This window comes from Hipposideros armiger, unplaced genomic scaffold, assembly GCF_001890085.2.
Source record: "Hipposideros armiger isolate ML-2016 unplaced genomic scaffold, ASM189008v1 scaffold_304, whole genome shotgun sequence".
NCBI lineage: Eukaryota > Metazoa > Chordata > Mammalia > Chiroptera > Hipposideridae > Hipposideros > Hipposideros armiger.
Genome location: NW_017731654.1, coordinates 1,719,072 through 1,740,687, shown reverse-complemented (window position 1 = coordinate 1,740,687; position 21,616 = coordinate 1,719,072). Strand labels below are relative to the sequence as shown.

The 21,616-nt window shown below is 56.2% G+C and overlaps 2 protein-coding genes across 2 annotated transcripts in view; both read right to left on the bottom strand.

The window, feature by feature from the left end:
* The window catches only part of CAMKK1 (calcium/calmodulin dependent protein kinase kinase 1), a 28,821-nt gene extending 17,652 nt beyond the window's left edge, over positions 1 to 11,169 (bottom strand). The window contains exons 1-7 of the mRNA XM_019659824.1: positions 11,028 to 11,169; positions 2,857 to 3,258; positions 1,928 to 1,975; positions 1,433 to 1,486; positions 1,003 to 1,054; positions 610 to 743; positions 180 to 216 (exon numbers count right to left, since the gene is read on the bottom strand). Coding sequence (XP_019515369.1) covers positions 180 to 216; positions 610 to 743; positions 1,003 to 1,054; positions 1,433 to 1,486; positions 1,928 to 1,975; positions 2,857 to 3,222 — 691 coding nt within the window. The 5' untranslated portion in view covers positions 3,223 to 3,258; positions 11,028 to 11,169. The remainder of the gene's footprint in view (positions 1 to 179; positions 217 to 609; positions 744 to 1,002; positions 1,055 to 1,432; positions 1,487 to 1,927; positions 1,976 to 2,856; positions 3,259 to 11,027) is intronic.
* A 3,509-nt stretch (positions 11,170 to 14,678) lies between these two features.
* P2RX1 (purinergic receptor P2X 1) overlaps positions 14,679 to 21,616 on the bottom strand; it is a 15,672-nt gene continuing 8,734 nt past the window's right edge. The window contains exons 2-12 of the mRNA XM_019659831.1: positions 21,369 to 21,516; positions 21,009 to 21,080; positions 20,475 to 20,544; positions 20,120 to 20,216; positions 19,731 to 19,811; positions 19,331 to 19,472; positions 17,486 to 17,613; positions 16,934 to 17,024; positions 16,467 to 16,532; positions 16,002 to 16,103; positions 14,679 to 15,890 (exon numbers count right to left, since the gene is read on the bottom strand). Of these exons, the coding sequence (XP_019515376.1) occupies positions 15,825 to 15,890; positions 16,002 to 16,103; positions 16,467 to 16,532; positions 16,934 to 17,024; positions 17,486 to 17,613; positions 19,331 to 19,472; positions 19,731 to 19,811; positions 20,120 to 20,216; positions 20,475 to 20,544; positions 21,009 to 21,080; positions 21,369 to 21,516 (1,063 nt within the window). The 3' untranslated portion in view covers positions 14,679 to 15,824. The remainder of the gene's footprint in view (positions 15,891 to 16,001; positions 16,104 to 16,466; positions 16,533 to 16,933; positions 17,025 to 17,485; positions 17,614 to 19,330; positions 19,473 to 19,730; positions 19,812 to 20,119; positions 20,217 to 20,474; positions 20,545 to 21,008; positions 21,081 to 21,368; positions 21,517 to 21,616) is intronic.

The following is a 21,616-nucleotide window of genomic DNA, read 5'->3' as shown; positions in this document are numbered from 1 at the left end:
GGCTTGAAACGCTGTTGACTCTAACTGGATATTCTGCGCCTGGCTCAGCAGAGCTGGGCAAGGGAACCCGGGGCTGGAGAACATGTTTCCTCCCTGCTCCTGTGAAGGTCACGTGTGTCCCCCAAGAGCCCTTGGACCAACCCCAGGTGAGCTGCTTTGGGAATGAGCTGGGCACTCACCTAAATAGAGATTGTCCTCAGCTGGGTCATCCAGGACCTGGTCAGAAGGAGCAGGCATGTGGATAAGGCTTGAGGAGGCGTGGGATGGGAGTCCCAGGCCTCCTTGTCCTCACCAGCCCCAGGACCGCCAGGATACTCTGTAGCCACCCCAGACAATGGAGCAGGAACTGAGCAGGCACAGACAGGTGAAGCCTCAGAAATCATTCAAGCTCACCCTCAGTGGGCTCTTGAGAACATCCCAGATCAGCCTGAACTAACTCCCGAAGCCTCCCTACAGCCCCTGCCCCAAGTGCGGCCGTGCCCTTTGGAGGGCTCAGCCACATCCGCTCCCTCAGTGGGATCGTTGGGTCTGTGCTGGGTGCCCCCAGCACCGGAGGCTGCTCCACAGGACTCGGGCACCGGTTCCCAACCATTTACCACCACCGCCTACCTCGATCAGCTTGACCACATTCACGTGGTCCAGCTTCTTCAGGATGGCGATCTCCTGGTACACCCGCTCCAGGGGTAGCAGCTGCTTGGCTGGTCCTCCTTGTGCAGCCTGGGACCCTCTTGGGGGAGGGCGGCCTGTGATCAGGTAGGGGAGTCAAGCCCCTGTGAAAGGAGGGTGGGCCTCACCATGGCCCCACCACCGGCCTCAAGCAAGAATCTTGCAGGACCATGGTCTTGTCCCCAACCCACCAAGCACATGCTCACTACCAGGGCTTTGTTTATGCTGTCCCCACTCCAGCCCCAGTACTAACAAAAACGAGCTAGGGACCAAGGTTTCCTCTTTCTCTTCCCCCAGGCTGGGAGCTCCCAAGCACAGGACCCAATAGGTACATACGTGGAAAGCCATACTGCTTCAGTAACTTCTTTTTGGAAAGAACTTTCATTGCCTGAGGAGGGAGGGGTGAAAATGCCACTTGTGTGCAGCCACCAGGGGCTAGAACAGGCTGGTTCTATGTGGACTGAGTCCAGAAAGGCACATTGGGCATCTGCCACTAGCACTGAGGGTATGGCTGGGTGTGGTCAAGCTGGGTGAGGAGGTGGTCATATCTGAGTCTAGGCCTTACGCCTATTCCCCATCAAGCCTTTCTGGAGCTCAGCCCTCTAGAGGTACCCAGACTCTGCTTGCATATTCCTAGGGTCAGGGAGCTCTTCCTTTGCAAGGAGTTCACTCCCTCCAGAGGCAGTGTTGGCCTCTGTCCTCCCAGCACAGCTTCTGCCCACCCCCTCCGGGCTCCAGCAACACCTCCCTCCATCCCCAGACTCACGTAGTGCCTGTCTTCACTTTCATTATAGGCCAGTCTCACCACGCCGTAGGCACCCTGCGGAGAGGCACAGGTCAGCCCCGCCTGGACAGAGCCATCTCCCCCAGGACTAGCTCAGGAAAAGGGGAGCCTGAACAGCTCCAGTCCCTTCCTCCTGCATCCCATCTCCACCCCCACCACCAACAGGCATACATTTCAGGTAGACGGGGAGGGGGCTCCTGAGACCTGGTAACTGCCCCTGCCTAGCTCAGTGCGGCTTCGTGCCTCCCCTGCTCTTCCTTGTCTTCCATCAAAAATTCAGGAACCAGGAGTCATCTCCCCCACACAACCACCCCAGGTATTTCCTACAAAGGACACGATTTTCCTCGCTTCCAGGCTTGTGCCTTCCTGCCTCTGCCTCATTCTCAGAGAAGAGGTTGTGCCAAGGAGAGGATCGAGACAGGCTGCTTTCACAAAGCCCCAAATGAAGTTCTCACTGCTTCTGGGCTCCATTCCTACCTTGCCAATTTCACTCTGCAGCTTGTACTGGTTCAGCTGCACACAATCCTGGGGGAAAAAAGAGGGAGAATCCGGTAAAGATTGATTCAGAGGCAGCACTGCTTCCACCTCAGGAGCCTGTTCAGGGCCCAATCCTGGCCCCAGGCCCCTCACTCCTAGACCCAGGGTCTCATCACCTTTCAGGTTGGGATGGGGAAACTCGGTGGTGCCAACACCACCGAAAGTGACAAGAAGCATTGGATGATGTTTGAAAACATGAATGGGAAGCCATGGCTATGCTCTGCTCCCTAGGAAGTGGGGAAGGAAAAATGCGCTGATTTCTGCCTGGATGCTGGGGTCTGGGAGACCCAAATCTGTAAGAAAGCCATGAGCAAGTATGTCTAGAATCAGCTAGATTGCATGGACAAGAAGGAGAAGCCCTGGGAAGAGAAGACCAGAGCCCTGGCTCAGGCATAAAAAGCTCAGCCTCTGAAGGCTGTAGATTGCTCAGTATTCAGGTTCACTTTCAGATCTAAGCGGCAAGGACAGAGCCAGTGGGAGCCTGGAGGCTGAAAGCACGCTGGCAGCTTGTGAGTCAGAGCAGACACAAGGAGGCATTAGAGGTGGGGGCTCAAGCTGGGGAAGTCTTGGGGTGGAAGGACATTGTGTCTATTTTCAAATTTCTGACTTCTTGGGGGACAAGGGAGGGGCCTACTTCCAAGGCCTAGACTGGGTGGGGGTGGGAATGGTGGGACTTAAAGGAGGCAGAGGTTGGCCCAGGTGGAGCTTCCGAGTGGGAAGAGGCCTTAGTGTGAGGTAGTGAGTGCCTCAACTCTGGGGGTATGCAAACCCAAGGCTAAACAGCTGTGTAGCAGGGATAGGAGCAAAAAGGGTCTTTGCTGAAGACTGCTAAAAAGCTCATGAGCACCCCCTAGCTCTGCCCCACCAACCTCTGCATCTGAGATGGCCACATGGTGGGACTCGATGGTGGGCCTCCGCCAGGTCCGTGGGGAGATATGGCTGGCAGGTCCTGTGGCATAAGGCCCAGCCTGGGCCTCCAAGCAGCTTGCTGCTGACCGCTCCTGCAGGGAAAACTTCCTAGCTGAGAGGCTAGGACGACCTAGGGGGAGTCTTGAAGCACAGCCAGGGATCATGGAAGCAGCTCTGGCCCGTGGTGGAGGGTCCACACCATTCCTGGCAGGCCCTGGGCCACCATCCGCCTCCTCCAAGTGGGCCACATCGATGGCGGCCACTCGTTCCACCAACTCTGCCCGAGGGTCCTGGCAGCAGACTGCTGGGCCCCCCTCCATGGCCATGGTCAAGGGGGTCCTCTGTGCAGCCTTATCAGGAACCTGAGAAAAGAGGGCAAAAAAGCGTTCAATTCTGGCCACGGAGCAAGGAGGTCAGATCTCTAGGCCCTTCTCCCATTGTAGCCACAACCCTGTGGGTTCCACCTCCATGCTTTTTCCCTGCCTGGTCCCTCTGCCTGGGTTGCCAGCATCCAAAATCAGGTCTGTCTCTACCAACTGAAGGAATTCCAGGAACTCATTGGGCTCTGCTGCACATCAGCCCTTCTAGACCTCAGTATTCCCATCTGTAAAACAGGCACCGTCATGTCTATCATGCTGGCTTCACAGGGAAGCAGGAAAACTTGATATACTCTGGAGTCAGGATAGGCAGACACGGACAGAACACTGGAAGCCTAGTAGCCCTGGGAGAAATGGAGTCCAGGGGCAGCTCAGGCCCAGCTCCAGCAGACAGCCCAGTGACTCACCAGCCCCACCCCTGCACAGGAGAGCATTCCAATGGGGCCGCCTGGAAGCTAAGCTGGGCGCTGGTATGGCAGAGGCCCCTCTGATGCTCCAGGCCCACTCACCTCCTCCAGGGCAGCCTCTCTGATATTCTAGCCTGCTACCCACCCCTCTCACTGCTTCCAGGAAAATTTCCCTGGGGCTCCAGGTTCTCTCATCTCCTCCAGGGAGGCCTCTCCAGGGCTGCAGGGCAAGCCTCCCATTACTCCCTGCTCTGCCTCTGGCAGAACCTGCAGCCCAGGACAGGGTCCGTTAGGGCAGGGGGGCTGCTGCTTTGGTGGCTGTTAAAAGAGACTGCACTGCACTAAAAGGTCATTCCTGGGGCCGGCCGAGTGGCTCAGTTGGTTAGGAGCATGAGCTCTGAGCAATAGGGCCGCCGGTTCGATTCCCACATGGGCCAATGAGCTGTGCCCGAGCTGAGCTGCCGCTGAGCTGCCAACAGGTGCTGAGAGCACGTGCTCCTAACAAGTCTGCCAGTTCGACTCCCGCATGGGATGGTGGGCTATGCCCACCCGCAACTAAGATTGAACACAGCACCTTGAGCTCAGAGGCCGCGAGCTGCTGACGGGAAGCCAGATGGCGACTGGACTTGGGAGCTAAGCTAGCTGCACCCTCCAGAACTAAAACTGAAGGACAACAACTTGGCTGTTCCCCTTCCCTAATTCCCCAACACTGTTCCCCTTCCCCAATTCCCCAATAAAATCTTTAAAAATAAATAAGTAAATAAATAAAATAAATAAGGTCATTCCTTATTTCTCCTGGTTTTTCCTTACAGTTTATTTGTGTGGCCAAATGTTTGCCACATCTGCTCAGACCGAGACGCATCCCCCTGGCCTGGCCTTACATCCACCCAGAACTTATTGCAGTCTGATCCCCAAACCAGGCCCGAGGCCAATGACTTAAACCCCAAACCAACCTCCAACCTCTAGCCCCAGCCCTCACCCTTGACCACAATCCTAGGGGGAACCCTGACACTCGGGTCAGACTCCATTTCTGCTCCAGGCCAAGCACTAGCCCCACACCCCAGCCCGACGCACCTCCCCCTTCGTGGGCCAAACCAGGCATCTTTTCAGGAAAAGGAAGTGAATGGACTCCTGACCTTCTGCCCTTCCTCTTTGATGGTAACTTCCTCTATCCCCACACAGTGACTTTGAGAACACAGGTCTCTGCTTCACCCCTCATTCCCCCATCACCTTTCTTTGACAGATGTCAATGAGGCAGGGCTTGCTGGAGTCCATCGGCCGCAGAGGAGCCTGGGCCGGGTTCTGGTGCTGCCTGCCAACCTACTGTGGGGCCCTAGGCAGGCTCCTTCCCACCTGAGCCTGAGTCTTCCCATCTGTACTATACATGTGGGGCCTTCCCAGATGCCCTAGGGCCACAACAAGGCTTCGAGATGGATTGTGGGTAAGGATGTGGTCCAGACCCGCTGTGCCTGGCACACAGAACGTTGAATGAGTAGAAGCGCGGAGGTGGAGGAGCTCCTGTGGACATGCAGAAAGGAAGCGGGGAAGGGAATCCAGATTGGTAACAGGAAAAGACATGGAGGCTGGACCTAGCGATGTGTGTGTGTGTGTGGGGGGGGGCGGTGTTGGTGAGGCTAGAACATCAACAAGTCCTCCCTGGAGGTGAGAGAGGAGTGCGTAGGGCTGGCGCATCAGGGAGGCCTCCCTGGAGGAGGTAAGAGGGGGCAGTGAATGGGGTTGAGTGTCAGGGAGGCTTTAGGAACCAGGTCGCTTGCAGCAAGGAGGAAGCCAAGGCTGAAGGGAGCCCTCCAAGCCTGGCCCACCCATCCCAATCCTTTCTGTAGGTGGCCCACCCTTCTGTACGCCGTCCCCCTCACTCTGCAGGCCCTTTTTCTCCCACCAGAATATAAACTCCATACATTAGGACTCTTGTCTGCCTTCTCTCCATAAGATCACTGGTGTTTGCAGCAGTGCCTGGCACAGGGTAGAAGCTGGATAAATATTTGTTGAATAAATGAGTGGTTGCCATAGTGACCATTACTGTCCTGGCCCCATTAGACAGATGGGAAAGCAGCATCAGAGAGACCTCAATAAGCCTAAGGCCCCAGCCCAAGGCAGGGGATGAATCAGTGTCAGAAGCTCCTCTCCTTTAGTCCAGGACAGGGACCAAGGGACAGAGCCACCACCCAAAGAGGTCAAAAGCTGCCCTAGCCCATAAACTTTGCATCTGATTTCCCCGAGGCTGTTTTCCCAACCAGAGGCCATCCTCCTTTCTGGGAGGCAGAAAGAGGCTCGGCAAGAGTCAGGGATGGTCCAGGGGTCACACAGGAAGTCAGTACAGAGTCTTCCTGCCCCAGCCTGGGGCCCTGTTACCTGGCATAGGCTCTGCGCCTTCCTGGGCTGAGCCCATGGGCAGGTGACTGCACCTCTGTGCCTGGGTTTTCCTCATCTGCAGAACGGGGGTTACTAACAGTCTCAGCTCCCTGAGCAGGTGGTTCTGAGGAGAAAAGGAGTGAACACCCACGCAGGGCTCAGAACTGAGCCTGCCGCTAAGGAAGCCCCATAAAAGTGAGATGTTGTTGTGCTGCTGTTGTTGTGATTGCCTGGCACACACTGTGGACCAGATGGATGCGAGGGCGGCACAAGGAGACTATGAGTGCTGACGTCAGACCCTCCAACCTCCCTCCTGGCCTGGATCAAATTCAGGTGACTAAGCACGTCTGTGAGGCAGCCCAGGGGGCCCCAGGTTCCTGTCTTGTGTCCAAGCGACAGGGCCTGGTGCCCAAGGCTGTGCATGTGAGGGCATGTGCCACACGTGACAGAATGTGTGTGACCAGGCTGTGGACCTGGAGTGACAGTGTGTGTCTGTGTGTGTGTGTGGGGGGGGGGCGTCCACACATGGGCATGCATCTATGTGAAGACAGAAATCTATTGTGTGGTCTATATGTGTGTGTGAGTGTGATCATGTGCACTGTGGGGGCCATGGGAGTCTGAACACAAAAGGTCAAGTTTAAACTTCCCACTGGTCACCTATCCACCAACCTGGAGCTGCCTGCTGGGCTGGGCTGTGTGCTTTGGGCAGGACCCAGGACTCTCTGGGGGCTCCCCAAGGGGGTCTCTCAAGGCCCTCCCCAAGCTGAGGTCCCAGTAGACACTTTGTAGAAACTAACTTGGCAGATAACTAGGTGCCACATGGGCAAAGAGAAGGACAGACAGACTGGGACCCAGGCCCAGGGTAGAGCAAGGACTCCTCTGGGCGTGGGGAGCCTCCCAGGGTCCAGCCTAGTCCTGCAGCCAAGAATGGCCAGGCTCAGGCTCTCCCTAACTGGGAAAAGCTACCCCAGTCCTGTTCTCCCAGGCTGGGACTATGTCATCTCAGACAAGTCATTGAGCCTCTTAGGGTCTCAGTTTCCTCATAGATGAGTCGGATAGATGGCCACCATCCTGCCCTGGGTAGGGCTATGAAAGGAAGTAAATAATGTGGACACTGAAGCAGTTTGTGCCCAAGCGATGTGGGGCTGGGGTGTGTCTGTCAGGAAGCCACCGAGGGAGAGCCTTGATGTACAAAATACAACACCATATCTCCCCCTGGTTCCGAAAGGCCTAGCACATTAGCCCCCTCAGGCTGCTCCTCCCAGACTATGTTCTCCAACCACAGCTGTTTGGCTACTCCCAAGAGATGCAGACCCTGGCTCTGGCTCCTGCTTGGCCAGACCTCCTCCTTTGGATGTGCCCCATCCACCTGGGTCCCTCAGAGGAGGCCCAGGGCAGGACAGAGGGGCAGATCCTGCTCTCATCCCAGCTGGTTCAAGCAGCCCTGCCTGGATGACCCAAGCACCAGTCGAGCCTCACTCTGAGTTCTGGAAGGCTGCTGTGAACCTCGGGGACAGGTTGAGCCGGGGACCAGCTACGATCCAGGCAGAGAGGACACAGCCCTGACGGGCAGAGGACTAGCCAGCAGGGAAAGCTGTAAGGAAGCGTGCTAGCCACCAGGGCCAGACGCAGAAGGTGGCCTTGACATCACTGGGTTGCCTCACAGGAGCTGTGTTTATGCTCCTGACAAGTGTCTGGATGGCCCTGGCAACGGGTGCCCTTGGCGGCTCCCGCCTCCACCCGGAATGACTCAGTCCCCTCCAGGGAGGCCCAGGCATCTGGTGCCAAGTCATGCTTGAGGATGCCTGCTGTGAGCACGCCCCCTCCCACCATCCCAGGGGAGGCCTCAAGCACTTGAGGTGGGCTCTGCCTGATTTCACACGGCAACCCTCAGTGTATCCTCAGTTCACCCTAGCTGATGGTCTCACCTCTGCCTCTGCACCTCCTCACCCTCCATACCAGGTCTTGCGCCTCCAGCCCAGTTCTTTCCAGCCAGTGTCTCCCCACCACCCCCTCCATGTTCCCAAGCAGCTCAGACCCAACAGGGCCCCGATTCAACTCAGCATTTCCTCTAAGTCTGCTCTTCCTCCTCTGTCCCCATCACAGAGATGGCACCACCATCCTCCCAGTTCTCCCAGGCCAGGAACCCAAGAGCCCTCCTCATCACTATCTCCCTTTCACCAGCCTTGCCCCCACCCCACCCACCCTGAACTTAACTCTCCACTCTGGCAGAACCACACTACGCACAGCTTCCCCAACTGCAGACTGGGTTCTGCTGCCAGGCCTTCTGCCAGGAACATACCTCCCTCTCCTTTTCTGCCAGAGGACAGCCCTGACATCTCCTCCTCTGGGAGCCCTCCCTGATCTCCCCACTGCTGGGGGAGATCACCAAGTTGATCTTCTCTAAAAGTCCAGATTCAGGCCTCCGCTTTCCTTCCCCACTGCTTTCAACCACACAGGTCTTCCTGACTCCAGGCTCACATCCCGACCACACCCATCCCATCCTCCACTCCAGTTACTAGAGGGAATAGCTCTATTGTGCAAATATGGTCACAGTTCTCCCAGATGAGGAACTTGGAATCTGGAGGACAGGAGGCAGGAGACCTGGCCTCAGGCTGGGGGCTCATAGGCTGGGGAACAGCCAGGGATGCAGACTCCTGGGATGCAAATCCAGAGTCATTCATTCAGGCAACAGATACTCACTGAGCACCTGCTATACGTGCCCAAGCACTGTGCTGGGTGCTGGAAGATAAAGCAATGGACCAAAAGACAAAGTCCCTGCTTTCATGCAGTTTCATTTGTACTGGGGCAAGATGCAACAAACAAGAAAGCCCACAATTAACAGATGATATGTCAAGCGGTACGTGCTATGGAGAAAAATACAATCATGTAAGGGGGATCAAGAGCAAGGGGCTGGGCTGGCCGAGTGGCGCGATGGTTAAGAGCTGGCTTGGGACACCAGAGGGCCCCGGTTCGGATCCCACATATGAGGGCCAGTGACACTGCCCTCTACAGCTAAGATGCTGAACAACAGCTCAACCTGGAGCTGGGCTGCCCTGAGTTGCCGGCGACAGCGTAGGCTGCAGCCCCTGTGGCAGTGGGTTGCCATTACGTATGTAGCCAGCAGCCAGCGTGAGCGGCCAGCAGCCGCAGTGAGCGGCCGTCCAGAAGCCGGCGACGGATCTGCCTCACCCGGGAAGAGCGCAATGATGGTGCCAACTTGGGCCAGTGAAGCAACGTCCTCCACAACTAGACTGAAGACCAAAACGACAGCAACTTGTCTGTTCCCCTTCCCCAATTCCCCAGTGCTGTTCCTCCCATCCCCCCAGTTCCCCAATAAAAATCTTAAAAAAAAAAAAAAGAGTGAGGGGCTGGGGGTTGCTATTTATACTGTGTGGGTAGAAAAGGCCTTTCTGATGCATTATTTGAGCAGGATCTGAAGGAAGTGAGGGAGAGAGCAGTGTGGACATCTGGGAAGGGCATTTCAGGAAGAGGAACCAGCAACTGCACAGGCCGTGAGCTGGAACAGTGCTCGATCTGTCTTGAGGAACGGCAAGGAGGCCAATGTGGCTGGAGTGGGCTGTTCAGCATGTGAGAAGTACCTGATGGTGATCAGAGTTACACCTGGATGAGAAAGCATCCTTCCCTGTGCCTGGCCTGGGGTATGGCTTCCTGGAAGAGGTGACATTTAAGCTCTTTATGACCACTGAGTAAGGATTTCAGAGGGGGACAGGACAGAAATTCACACTGTATATGACAGAGAGTCATTTCCTGGCTGGGACTCAGGGCTTGGCTTGGGGGGTTGGAGTGGGGGATGTCTTTGTGGACAGAAACCAGGAGCCCTCAAAAGCCAGAGGAAGGTTTTGAGCAGGGGAGTGGCTCAGTCCAATAAGGTTTAAAATAATCCCTCTGCCTGCTGTGGGAATTGAGGGTGAGACCAAGGAGGAGGTAGGGGTCCCCAGAGTCTGTGGGCCTAGGACACAGTCTGGCACACAGTGGGTGCTCAATCTGTACTTGCTGAATGAAGGAGTGAGGGCTGTGGGGAGGCCAGGGGATCTTCCCTGGGATCCTAAGAGACACAAACTGTGTGCTCCTCCTGCACTGCTGGGCCCACTTGTCAGATATACAGCCCCCTATGCACCCACCGAGGTGCAGTCCTGTGACCTGGGGCGTAATCTTCTCTATACACCCTTGTGCGCTCAACACACACACACCCCTCCCAGACGGGCGCACGCCGATGTCCACGTGATCCGCCCTCACATACCACTCCATCCCTCTAACGTACACCCCTCACACACACAGGCACACTCCTGTGTCCACGTGACACACGCACACCCGCCTCCAAACACCACACACAGGTCCCCGCGCACGTGTGCGCCCTCCAAGCTACCAGTTCTGTGTCTATGTGACCCCAGGAGCCGCAGCGACCGCCTCTGCCGCCCCCCCCTCCAACCCCGCCCAGCCAGGAGAGGACTGCGCAGCTAAAGCCACGCTCCTCATCGGTCCCATTCATTCCCCTGCCCCCCACCCCAGCTCTGAAGGAAGACTCAGGGGAGGGCCGTGTGGGAGGAGCTCTTCGCGCAGATCCACACGTGGGTGCACCCGTCTGGGCCCACTCCGCATAGACATTGCCAAGAGCTGGGGCGGGGGTGGGTAGTGCGCCGGGTATGGACGCAGTCCCGCAGACTAGAGCTAAGGGACGCAGATAACCCGGCGCCCTTATAGATGCGGTCCCAGCTGCCAGCGCAGACAGAAGCTGGTTCCGGGAAGCAACCGGTAAAGCCGGCCCTGTAGACATAAGGGGGAGGATCCCCGCACACATAAGGGGGAGGATTCCCGTATGGTCGAGGTCCTGGCTGCCCTCGTAAACTCGGCCTCAGATACCATCCTTCTCCTCTGCAGGCTCCCATCAGACGTTCAGGCGTTCGTCCCTGCCCGCTCCCCGACCCAGGTACCCTCCCCGCAGACCCCTACCTCGGCGCCGGGCGACAGTCTCCGCGGCCCGGCGGGCGGCCAGGCTCGCTCCCGCGGCGCGCGCCCCGTCCGGCCAGCCTAGCCAGGGCCTGGATCGCGGAGCTCAGACCGCCGGCGCCGCGGCTCCGGGCTGCTCTCGCTCCCCCGCCCGCCGCCGCGCCCGGCCCGCGCTCATTGGTCAGACTGCACGGCACCCCCGGCGCCGCCCAATCAGAGCCCGGGACTCCCGCCCTGTTCCTGGAGGGGAGGGGCCGCGGCGGGGCGGCGGGCCGGCGGCTCCGGAGGGGCCCCTCCCCCTGCGGCGGGGCTGGACCCTGTCACGCCCCAGACGTGGGATCCCTGGGGTACCCCGAATCTCTCCAGGCCGCGACCTGGGCCCTCTTAGCTGGGCCTGGAGGGTACGGGTGCCTCCCCAGAAAACCCTTTGTCCTCCCCCCTCCTCATTTCGGCCTGGCAGGGGCCTCCCGGACGCCGGGGGTTGAGGAGAGGTGCTTACTAGGGGAGGGGCAAGGTGAGATTGGCGATAAGGAATGGAGTGGAGACCGAGGGCAAGGGAGAAAGGCCTTGAATGCTGTCAGGAGTTTAGCCATCTGTCGGGTGGGGGTAAGGAGGACTGGAAGCGGCTTCATGTTTGGGGAAGAGCTCCTGTGAGCAGGAGGCAGGAATGGTTTAGCTGGGCCAGAGGGAATGGAGGGGACTCTACAGGACGGCCTGACCTTCACGGCAGTTGTTCTTGGGGACACTGCCCCTCACCTCTCCACTGGCAAACTCATCAACTCTTGGTTCACTTACGCTAAGTTCTCCACTTGTGAATCCTCTGGCACCTCACCCTCCACCCCCACTTGCCCAAGACAGAGCCCCATAACACTCCCCCAAACCTGGCCTCTTGTGTCCCTGTCTCAATCAGCAACCAGAAACCTGGGAGTCACTGTATCTACGCCTTGTCCTGTCCCAACCAGTTGATCACCAAACCCTGCCCATGCTGCCTCTGAAATAGCCCTGGAATCCAGCCACTCTCTGCCCCTCCCTTAACTCAGGCCACACGTCTTCTACCTGGATTGCTGCAGCAGCCTCCTCATTGGCCTCCCACCCCTATCCAGTCTCACCGCCCTGCCCCAATAGCCTTTCTCCACCTGGCATGGCAGCCAGAGCGATCTTTCAGAAACAGAAGTCCAACTAGTCAGCTCCTGCTTAGGAATCCCAAGGCTCACCAGTGCCCTGAGAATAGGTCCAATCAAGCCCTCCATGACCTCAGTCCTAATCACCTGCCTGTCTAACTCCTTTCAGGACTTGGTTCAATGCCCATCTGCCAGGAACCCTGCCTTCTCTCTGAACTCCTCACTGCCCAGTGTGGGTTAGCAGCCCCTCTTCGGGACTTCCTGGTAATGAGCATCTGTTTACCTGCCTGTTTCCCCTTGGGACTGGAAGCTTCTTGAGGGCAGGGACTGTGCCTGATTCATCCAAAACATAGCCTGACACATCGTGTACGTGCTTCAAAAGTGTTTGTCGGATGAATAACTAATTGGGTATGGTAATTAGGGAGTTATATATGTGGGGTTGGAGTCCAGAAAAGACAGCTGGTACAGGGAGGCAGTTTTCTAAGTTCTCAGAAAGAATCGAGAGTCATAAGTAGAGTCATGGGGGAAGGGTGAGATAACTCAGAACAAGTGAAACAGGGGCCAAGAACAGAATATTTGCTTTTAAGGGGGAAAGATTTCTGTACCAGGCAGGATCAGTTTTGACTTAAGTAACAGAAATCCCACATCAGAGCCTCAGGGAAGCCAGTCCTAGGCTGGTATGTCAGCTGTGCTCCACAAAGACCTCCCAGATGTGAGTCTTTCTACTCACTGCTCCAGCAACCTTTGGGTATGACACTTGTCTTCATGGTTCAGGGTGGTGGCTAGAGCTCCAGCCATCACATGTGCATTCTAGGCAGCGGGATGAAGACAAGGACAAAGAAGAGGACAAAGGATCTGCACCAGCTCTCTTTTAAGGAAAGTTCCCAGAAGGTCTCACATGATACTTCCACATACATCCTATTAGCTAAAACTTAGTCACATGACTAGGCCCAGCTGCAAGAGGAGGCTATAAAGTGCAGCTTTTATTCTAGGCAGCCACATACCCAGCCAAGAACCAAGGATTGTATCACTGTAGAGAGAATAGATATCCGGGGACAATAAGCTGACTCCACCATTGAAAGAGAGGATAGAGCACTACTGTGTGCCAGGCTCTGTGCTAGGCACTTTTCTATCTTATCTTACCCCAACCTGAGTAGAAGCTGTTATTATCCCTGACTCACAAAGGAGGCTTTGGAGAGTTAAACAACTTGCCCAAGGACACACACTAACCCTAACCCATGGTAGAGCTGTAACTGAAGCCTGTCTTTTCCCTGCATACCAGGATAGCTGGAAATCAGGAGAGGGTGGGTACTAGAAGCTGCTGGGAGGAAGTCTTTCAACAAAGGAGGGCTTGGTCAACCCTGTCAGAGGCTGACAGGCCAAGCAGGATACAACTGAAGTTTCTGCTTGAATTTGGCAACAAAGATGCTGCCGGTAACTTGGCAAGGGCATCTAGGAGAAGTGGGGGCGGGGGCTGGAGGCCAACTGCAGAGGGTGGGACACAGAGGGAAGTGTAAACTGGTCTTTCTGGAATGGTAGCAGCAAAGGGACAGCAGGCAGAGCTGCAGGGGATCATGGGCCAGGAGGAGGCAGAAGAGGGGAGCAAATACACGAGTGGGAGAGAGGACAGGCAGCCTCTACTGGGAGGCCTCTGGGTTGGGTAGAACGGTTGGATACAAAGAAGGAACCCTTTACTCATTCAGGAGGGAAGGGGGCCGGAGGCACAAAAGCAGGTAGGTCTGGAGAAGGAAGACAAGGAAGAAGAGGAGTTCCTGCCTTGTAAAATCCGAAGGATGGTTCTTGGCTGGGGAAGAGGGCAGAAGGCCAAGGGCCCGAGGGAAAAGTGGGGGGCTAGCCTTTGCTGTCCAATGTGGTAGCCAATAGCCATGTTGGATGATTTAAATTAATTACAAGTGAATAAAAGAAAACGTTCCATTCTTCAGGTGCACTCGCCACATTGTGAGCCCACATGTAGTTAGTGACTGTTATATTGGGCAGCACAGATAGAGAACATTTCATCATTGTGGTTGGACAGCACTGATCTAGATAGAGCACGGTGGTGGGGGTGCCCAGAAACCCTGCCTGGCTGTAAGTCCAGACTGGAGGTCATGCCCACAGCAAGGCCCGTGGAGAATCCCTCCTCACTGTCTTCCTTCAAGACCTTCCTCCCCTCCTTGGGATTCCCTCAGACCTCCCTCCTGGAACAGCCAACCCCTTCCTCACCTCTGCTTTCATGAGGCCACTCCTGAGGGTCTCTGCTTCTCCAAGTGCCAGGCGTCCTACAGCACGGGAGGGGCTGCTGCAGGGTTGGGAAGAGCTCCAGTGATAGGGGCTGTGCCAGGACACTGGCCCATGGATAGAGGTGAGGTGACCCCCAGCACTGACCTGCTGAGTTCAGGGCAAAGTGTCGGCTCACCACCACCCACCAACAGATCCAGAAGGACCTCAAAGTTAGCTCAGTTCCACCCCACATTTCATAGATGTGGACACTGAGTTTCAGAGAGAGCTGGGAAGAAAGCGCAGAAGGCAAAGGTTTGTCCTCGTTCCCTTTATTGTACTGCACCCCTCACTTTCCCCAGACCTTGTGTTCAGACAGAGCTTGGCAGGCCTTGGGAGCTGGGGCTAGGCCACAGGCAGGGAGCCCAGGATTTGGCCAAGGCTCCCACCAGACCAGAGGTAGCTGAGTAAGGATTCATGGCTGAAGGGGCTGTCCTGGCCTGACACTCTTGGGGAGAAGCGTTTCCCATGGAGGTGACATGGCACGGACCTGTGCTTGGGGGTGTAGGAGTGTTCAGATGGTTGTGTTTGCAGGGCCCAAGCTGTTCAAATACACAGTGTGGATAGGAGGGGGAATGTGCATTCTGGTGAGTGTGCACGTGGGGGCGCGTGCACTAGACACCCAGTGGCTTGTGAGCAGCACACCACACACCTGCTGGCTACCAGTACCTGCCATGTGATGCAGGCCTCGGTTAAGTCTGATATCTGATCGGGAACATTTTAAACATAGGTCCTTAAAATGGCCTGGGGAGTCTGCTGTCCTCGCAGATCCTGTGACCAGCACTAGAGATTCTGGTTCAGGAGGTCTGGGGTGGGCCTGCATAGTTAATAAGCTTCCCAGGAAAATCTGAGGCCACTCAGAAACAGGGCACGAACAGAGTTATCCAATAGAACTTTCTGGGGTGCTGAAAATGTTCTGTACTGTCTACTATGGCAGTCACCAGCCACATGTGCCTACTTAGCACTTGTAATATGCTTAATTTGAGGAACTGGAATTTTTATTTTATTCCATTTTCATTAATTTAAATTTAAATAATCGCCTGTGGCTAGCGGCTGCCGTATGTCTAAAGACACGAGGCAGTGGGATGGATGAGGTCCCAGAGAGAGAAGCACAAAGCTCTAGTCTAGGGTTGTGAGAGGAGCCCCGCCCAGCCCCAGCACCTCCACATCAGGAGAGGCTGAGGCTGGGTGAGGTTCGCTTGGCGTGGTGCAGAGCCGGAGCCAGAGCTCAGAACTGTGCAGGTCCCTCCAGTCTCCACTGTGAGCTTCCGGCAACCTGGTATCTGCCTGGGTGAGGGGGAGGGAAAGCTCTTGAGGAGACCTCTCTACCCTGGCTAGGACCCCGCTAAGGGCTGCCGCCTGAAGCCTTGTGCTGCGTCCAGTCAGGAGTCGGGGCCGAGAGTCAGGATGTCCTCATGTTCTCCTGCAGGCCCAGGGTGGAGCTGGTGGCTGCGGGGTCACGCTCGCCCTGTGTGAGCATTGAGGGGGATAAAAGTCAGTCTCGGGAGAGGGGCTGGCTCCCCACCACAGACACACGGCCTGAGGCCCCTGAAGGGCCCAGCTCAGGGAGTTCTCTTACCACCTCTGGGCCCATGTCCTCCGCGTACTTGAACTTCTTCTGCTTGTAGTAATGCCTCTTGGGCAGAATGTGGAGCAGCAACAGGTCACAGAGAACCGTGGCCTGGGGAAAGGAAGGTGATGAAAAGAGCATAGGAACCTGGGGGCAGGGACAGAACCCTCCACATCCCACCTCAGTCCCTACTGACTGTGGGGGCCTGGCTGACTCCTGCCCTATCCAGACCTCAGGTCCCGGAGGGCAGATGAGGCACTACAGGCTCCTCAGGGAACCGAGACTATCCCGTTCTATCTCTGTCCTGCACCAGGTCTGGGCCTATGTTTCCTCAGACATGCCGTGGGTCTAGATTGGTGGGGTCGATTCAATAAGGATGGCTAATCATGGTCAAGTTATGGGGTGCGTTGATGCTACTGATGTGGAAGAGGAGGGACTGACCGAGCATAGTGACCGCATATCCCCAGCACTTACCACCCCAAAGATGCCAATCCCAGAGCCAATGGTTGTCATTGTGGGGATGATGTCAAATTTCCCAGCCTGGTGGTGGAGCCCAGGGAGAGAAGTTGTTAACAGTCAGAAGGGGCCTGGCTGGAAAGGCCTTCCTGGGGAGCCCTAATGCCAGGCTTGGAGTAAAGGGGCACCCCCTTCCACTGTCCGCTGGCCCCACAGCCTGCTGCCCAGGCCCTGGCGCTACACGGTGACTCATCTCCAGTCAGGAGCTCTAGGTTTTGACCTTGGCTCTGCCTCCCTGGACACAGAGAGATAGTGGGGGAGGTGTGATCACATGTCCTCAATGGTACCCAGGCCCATCTGTTATTAGAAATAGAACAGCTAAATGAAGTCCGTCCAACTTCCTGTCATCTTTAACCACAGACGCTTAACAAGCACTCACAGGACCCAAGAGTGTGTCTCTGGCTGCCCCTCACGCTGACACTCACCTTGCCATCCACGAGGATGTCAAAGCGAATCCCAAACACCTTGAAGAGGTGCCGGTGGTTGGTCCCATTCTCCACGAAGTGCCTGGCAAACCTTGAGGAGGGGGTGAGGTTGCAGGGGAGATGATGGAGAACCATCTTGGGTTGGGAGTTGTCAAAGCATCAGGGATGCAGGGACCCTTAGAGGACCATAAGGACAGCTCCATGCCCCCCAACTTTATATAGAGGTGGGGCGCAGGCAGGATCCCAGACCTCATTCCGGGAATGCTGATTCAACCCTCACCCTGACCCTTGATGTAAGCAATTTCCCCAACTAGTCCTGTCCAGGTGGGCCTCAAGGGAACCAAGAGTTAGGGGCAGGGGCTCAGGCCTTCCTCCAAGGTCTTGCTCTCTGCTGGCTTCCGACTTGGCCAATCCCAGGAGGACAGGAGCTGCCCAGGCTCCCCTGCTCCTCTGCTCCCCTCCCAGGGACACCTGCTTGGCCCCCGAATTCTGGGAGTAGAAAAGCCCATGGGACCCCAAGGAAGGGTGCACTGGTGGGGGCCTGGTAGGCACCTGAAGTTGAATCCTTGAGACAGATTTTTCTCCCCATACAGCCCGTGGAACTCGTAGATGGGCTTGCAGTGTCGAACGTGCCAGTCCAAGTCACAATTCCAGTCGATGGTGATGCCCACCACCCCGCCCTGCCAGGGACACAGGTGTATCAGATCTAGGGTTTCAGGATTAAGAAACAGCTGTCTTACAGCTGGTGGCAGCAATCTCTTGAAGAGGGAACATTTTTTTGCCTTGAGAAGAGTTACTGAGAGGCTGCTTCAGTATCAACGTCCTGTCACTCTCTCTGGCCCCACCTCCCACCCGTCACACTCCAGCTTTCTGACCATTTCTAGAATACACCAAGTTCTTCCTACTTCAGGGCCTTTGCACATCCAGTTCCCCCAGGTCCCCACAAATGTGGCTCTTTCTCATTCTTTGGTCACTTCCTCTAAGAGGCCTTACCTGACCATCACCCCAGTGTAAAATACGTCCCTGTTCTTCCCTCTGTGTTTTCCTCTGGAACATTTGCCACTTTTTAATGATAGATTTATTTATATGATTATTTATTAACATCTCCTCCAAGACTGTAAGCTCCATGGGGGTGGGGTGGTCTGTCTCATTCACTAACTCTTAAGTTCCTCGCACAAGTCATAGTGTGGGAGGCAAGTGAATAGTGTTGAATTAAAGGGTGCGTCTATAAAGACATGGGCTGGGGAAAGAAAACTTGAGAAAGAGAAGCTCCTCTGGTCCAGGTGAGGATCAGGGACAGGTGGGGGTGGGCTGAGCAACAGGAGAGTTGGGAGGTGGTCAGAACAGGTGAGGAGCTGGGCAACTAGGCGGGAGGCTGGTACCTGTAGATGATGGTGATAAATGAGAAGGTCCTGGTGGGATGGCATGGCGATTTTTAGGAACAGGGAGGCCTAACATTCAGCTTTCTGGTCCTGCGTGTTGCTAGTGTAAACCCACTCCAGGGACAGGCAGACTGAGGCCCAAGGGTCGAATTTGTTTACCTATTATCTGTGGCTGCTTTTGCCCTCCAGCAGCTGACCTGAGTAGCAGGAGCAGAGACCTTATGGCCTGCAAAGCTGAAAATACTTACTCTCTGGACCTTTGAAGAAAAAGTTTGCTGACCCTTGTTCCAGACAAATGTGTTGTGAGTTTTTGTATGTGTGTGATGTCACAGAAGAAGGGCCGATTTCCATCCCTGAATAGGTGTTGCAGGAGCAGGATAATGAAGACCAGGTGGGAACAGGCACATAGAGTTGCCACATGCCAGGCTGTCCTGAAGTACTGTCCCCATGCATGAACTCATGTGATCCTCAAGACCACCCCATGAGATGGGTACTATTATTATCTCCACTTTGCAGGCTCCAACGCTCAGGCACACTGAAGGTAAGAGACTTGTCTAAGGTCACACCGCTTCTTAGGGGCCGAGCTGGGATTTGAACCTGGTCAGACAGGTCTGTGCTCCTTACAAGGTACTGCTTCCCGTGGAACCCCAGGGGACTGTGTAGATCTTAGCCTCTGGATTTCTCAGGGCCATGGACCATGGATCAGGAGATTCAAACTACTTTTATCTAATATTTTAAAAACAGTGGGACCTCAGCAGATGTCTAGGTGACACTATCCACCCAAATCCTTTCATTCTGGGCACCTCCCCTGTGCCAGGCTCATACCAGGCCCTACTGAGGACATAGGCGTGACTCTCAGGGGCCCTTAATATTAGGCAATAGATCTATATATACAATAGAACTCAGTCCGCACCAAGGAGGCTGGGGGGTGGGGGCAGTATTAACTGGGCCTGAAAAACTTTCATTGGTCCGATGATCCTGGGGCCCAGCCCTCCCCACTCGCCTGGCACAATACCTTCTCGGCCAGGGTGCTAAATGTCTGTCCTGACTCTTGTGCCACGTAGCCAAGATTGAAGACAGGGCACAGAGGGTGGGAGATCTTGTGATAGAGGCAGGTCTTCATGTAGCTGGCATTCACCTCCTCCACCAGGTTGCGCCTGTGGGTCAGAGGGCATTGGCGGCAGCAGTATGCCAGCTGGGGCGGTACCCACCATGCCCCGGAGCTCTAGGGGATCTCTCATGGGCTCCAGAAATGCCCATTCCACAGCCTTTAGAGAGCATGAAGGCAGCCCACCCCAGGGGCCCGGTCTCCATAGTAAGAGCAGCAGCACGAGTAGAGGGTGACAGAGGCAGTTGAAACCAGCGGGAACAGCCTCGGGGAGCCACCTGCACTTTTGCCCACTTTTCCCACGAACCTGTTGACCTTGAAGCGTGGAAAGCTGATACTGTTCTTGATGAAGAGAGTGAAGTTCTCAGCCTCTCGGAGAAGGGCAGGGCTAGAGGAGACCGCACTCACTCACTGGCCCCTCCCCAGGGATTGGCACTGTGTGTGTTGGGAGGTGAGAGCCTACAGGATCTTCCTGGGGTTTTGGATCGGTGGAGGGGTGGGTGTGCTGTAATGGTGGACTCTCAGAGCCCTCAACCAGGGGCCGGGGGATCTTTGGCCTGGGCTGCACCGATGGGGTGAGGGTGTGGTTGGAAGAAGGAGGGCCTATTTCTTTCCGGATCCACCTCAGGATCCAGGTGCCCCTCTGCCTGGGCTTGGGGATCCTGCTCCCAGCTCCTTGGAAGGACAAGGCGTTACCGTGGGACGTTGTCATCCACTTCCACAGGGCACCAGCCAAAGATCTCACACGTCTGCACAGTGTTGTTGAAGGCCACACACTTGCCTGTGCGGATGCCTGGAGGGACGGAGAAAGCCCTGGGTGCCCAAACCAAGCTGGGGGTGCAGAGGAGGGCCCCCCAGGCCCTGCCCGTAGGAGTCCCATTGATGGGGCACCCAAGAAAAGAAACCTGAGGACAGAAATGTGGCTGGGTCTAGGACAGGGCCAACGAAGTTCAAGATGGTAGGAAGGGAGCGGGCAGGAAGGACTTGCTGGTGGAGGACGCCTGGAGCTGAAAGGGGCTGCGGAGGAGGATGGGAAGGAGGCCCACCTTACCTTGGGCCTTCCTTTCTGCCTTCCCTGGAGTGCAGCCGCTGTTGTCCTTGCACGTGCCCCCTTCTGGATGCTGGGGGAGGGGAGAGCTGCTAACCCCAGGCCCTTTGGCTGGGGTTATGAGAAGAGACCCTCCTCACCACCAGGGCCCTAAGGAGGGCACGGGGCAGAGTCTCAGATGCCTTTGGGGTGACCCTTGTTCAAGGCCTTTTTCTCCCAGTGCCGCCCTCCCAGGACCCCGCTGGGCTTATGTCCAGTTGCCTCATTGCTAATGTCAGCTGACAGAGGGCGGGAGGTTGAGGCCTGTGGGTTGGGCGGGCATTGAGGCTCAGCGTCCTGCTTGGCTCACAGCTGGGAGGGAGGCCTCAGCACTGCCAATGGTGGCCAGTTACTTTGTGTAAATCTGTGCCTGAAATCCCACCTCTGCGGCCCCCGCGGGAAGCCTATCCAGCTTCACCTCCAATACCCAAGGGGACCTCCTCGCCCATGTTATTTTTCCCTGTAGGTTGAAGAAGGGGGGTGGGCAGCAGTTCTCACCTCTGCACAGTAGCCTTGAACCTGCTGGGGGGTTGCGATGAAATTGGTCATGACCACGAAGGACCTGTCCCCCTGGAAGTGAAGGGGAAGGGCCCTGAGCTGGGAGAACGGCCTCAAGAACCCAGGTGCTTTCCTAGCAGCCCCTAGAACCCACACGACACCCAGCATGACACCTCATACCCCATGATGTCAGAGTGAGATGATGTTAGCAGACTGCTTCTGCCCTTCAGTCACAGGTAGGGAAACTGAGGCCCAGAGAGAGCTAGGAGCTGGACTGGTTCCATAGGGAGGCGGGACAGAGCCCAACCCAGCTCCCAGCCAGGCCCTATGGGTGGAAGGTGTACCTCTGAGTCAGCTCACCTGGGCTGGGAAGACGTAGTCAGCCACGTCCCAGATCTGGGGGCCCAGGCCCGGGATCTGCGTCACAGCCAGACCCTTGAGTTTCACAGACACGCTGCTGATGAGGCCACTTGAGGACTGGTAGCCCTTCTCATAGACAAAGACCCACCTGCGGAGGGTTGGGGGCAGAGGCGTCATTCAAGGATGGCATATGGGTACATGGGCCACTGCCCTTTTTGGTACCAGCTGGACAGGTCTTTTTCCTCCCC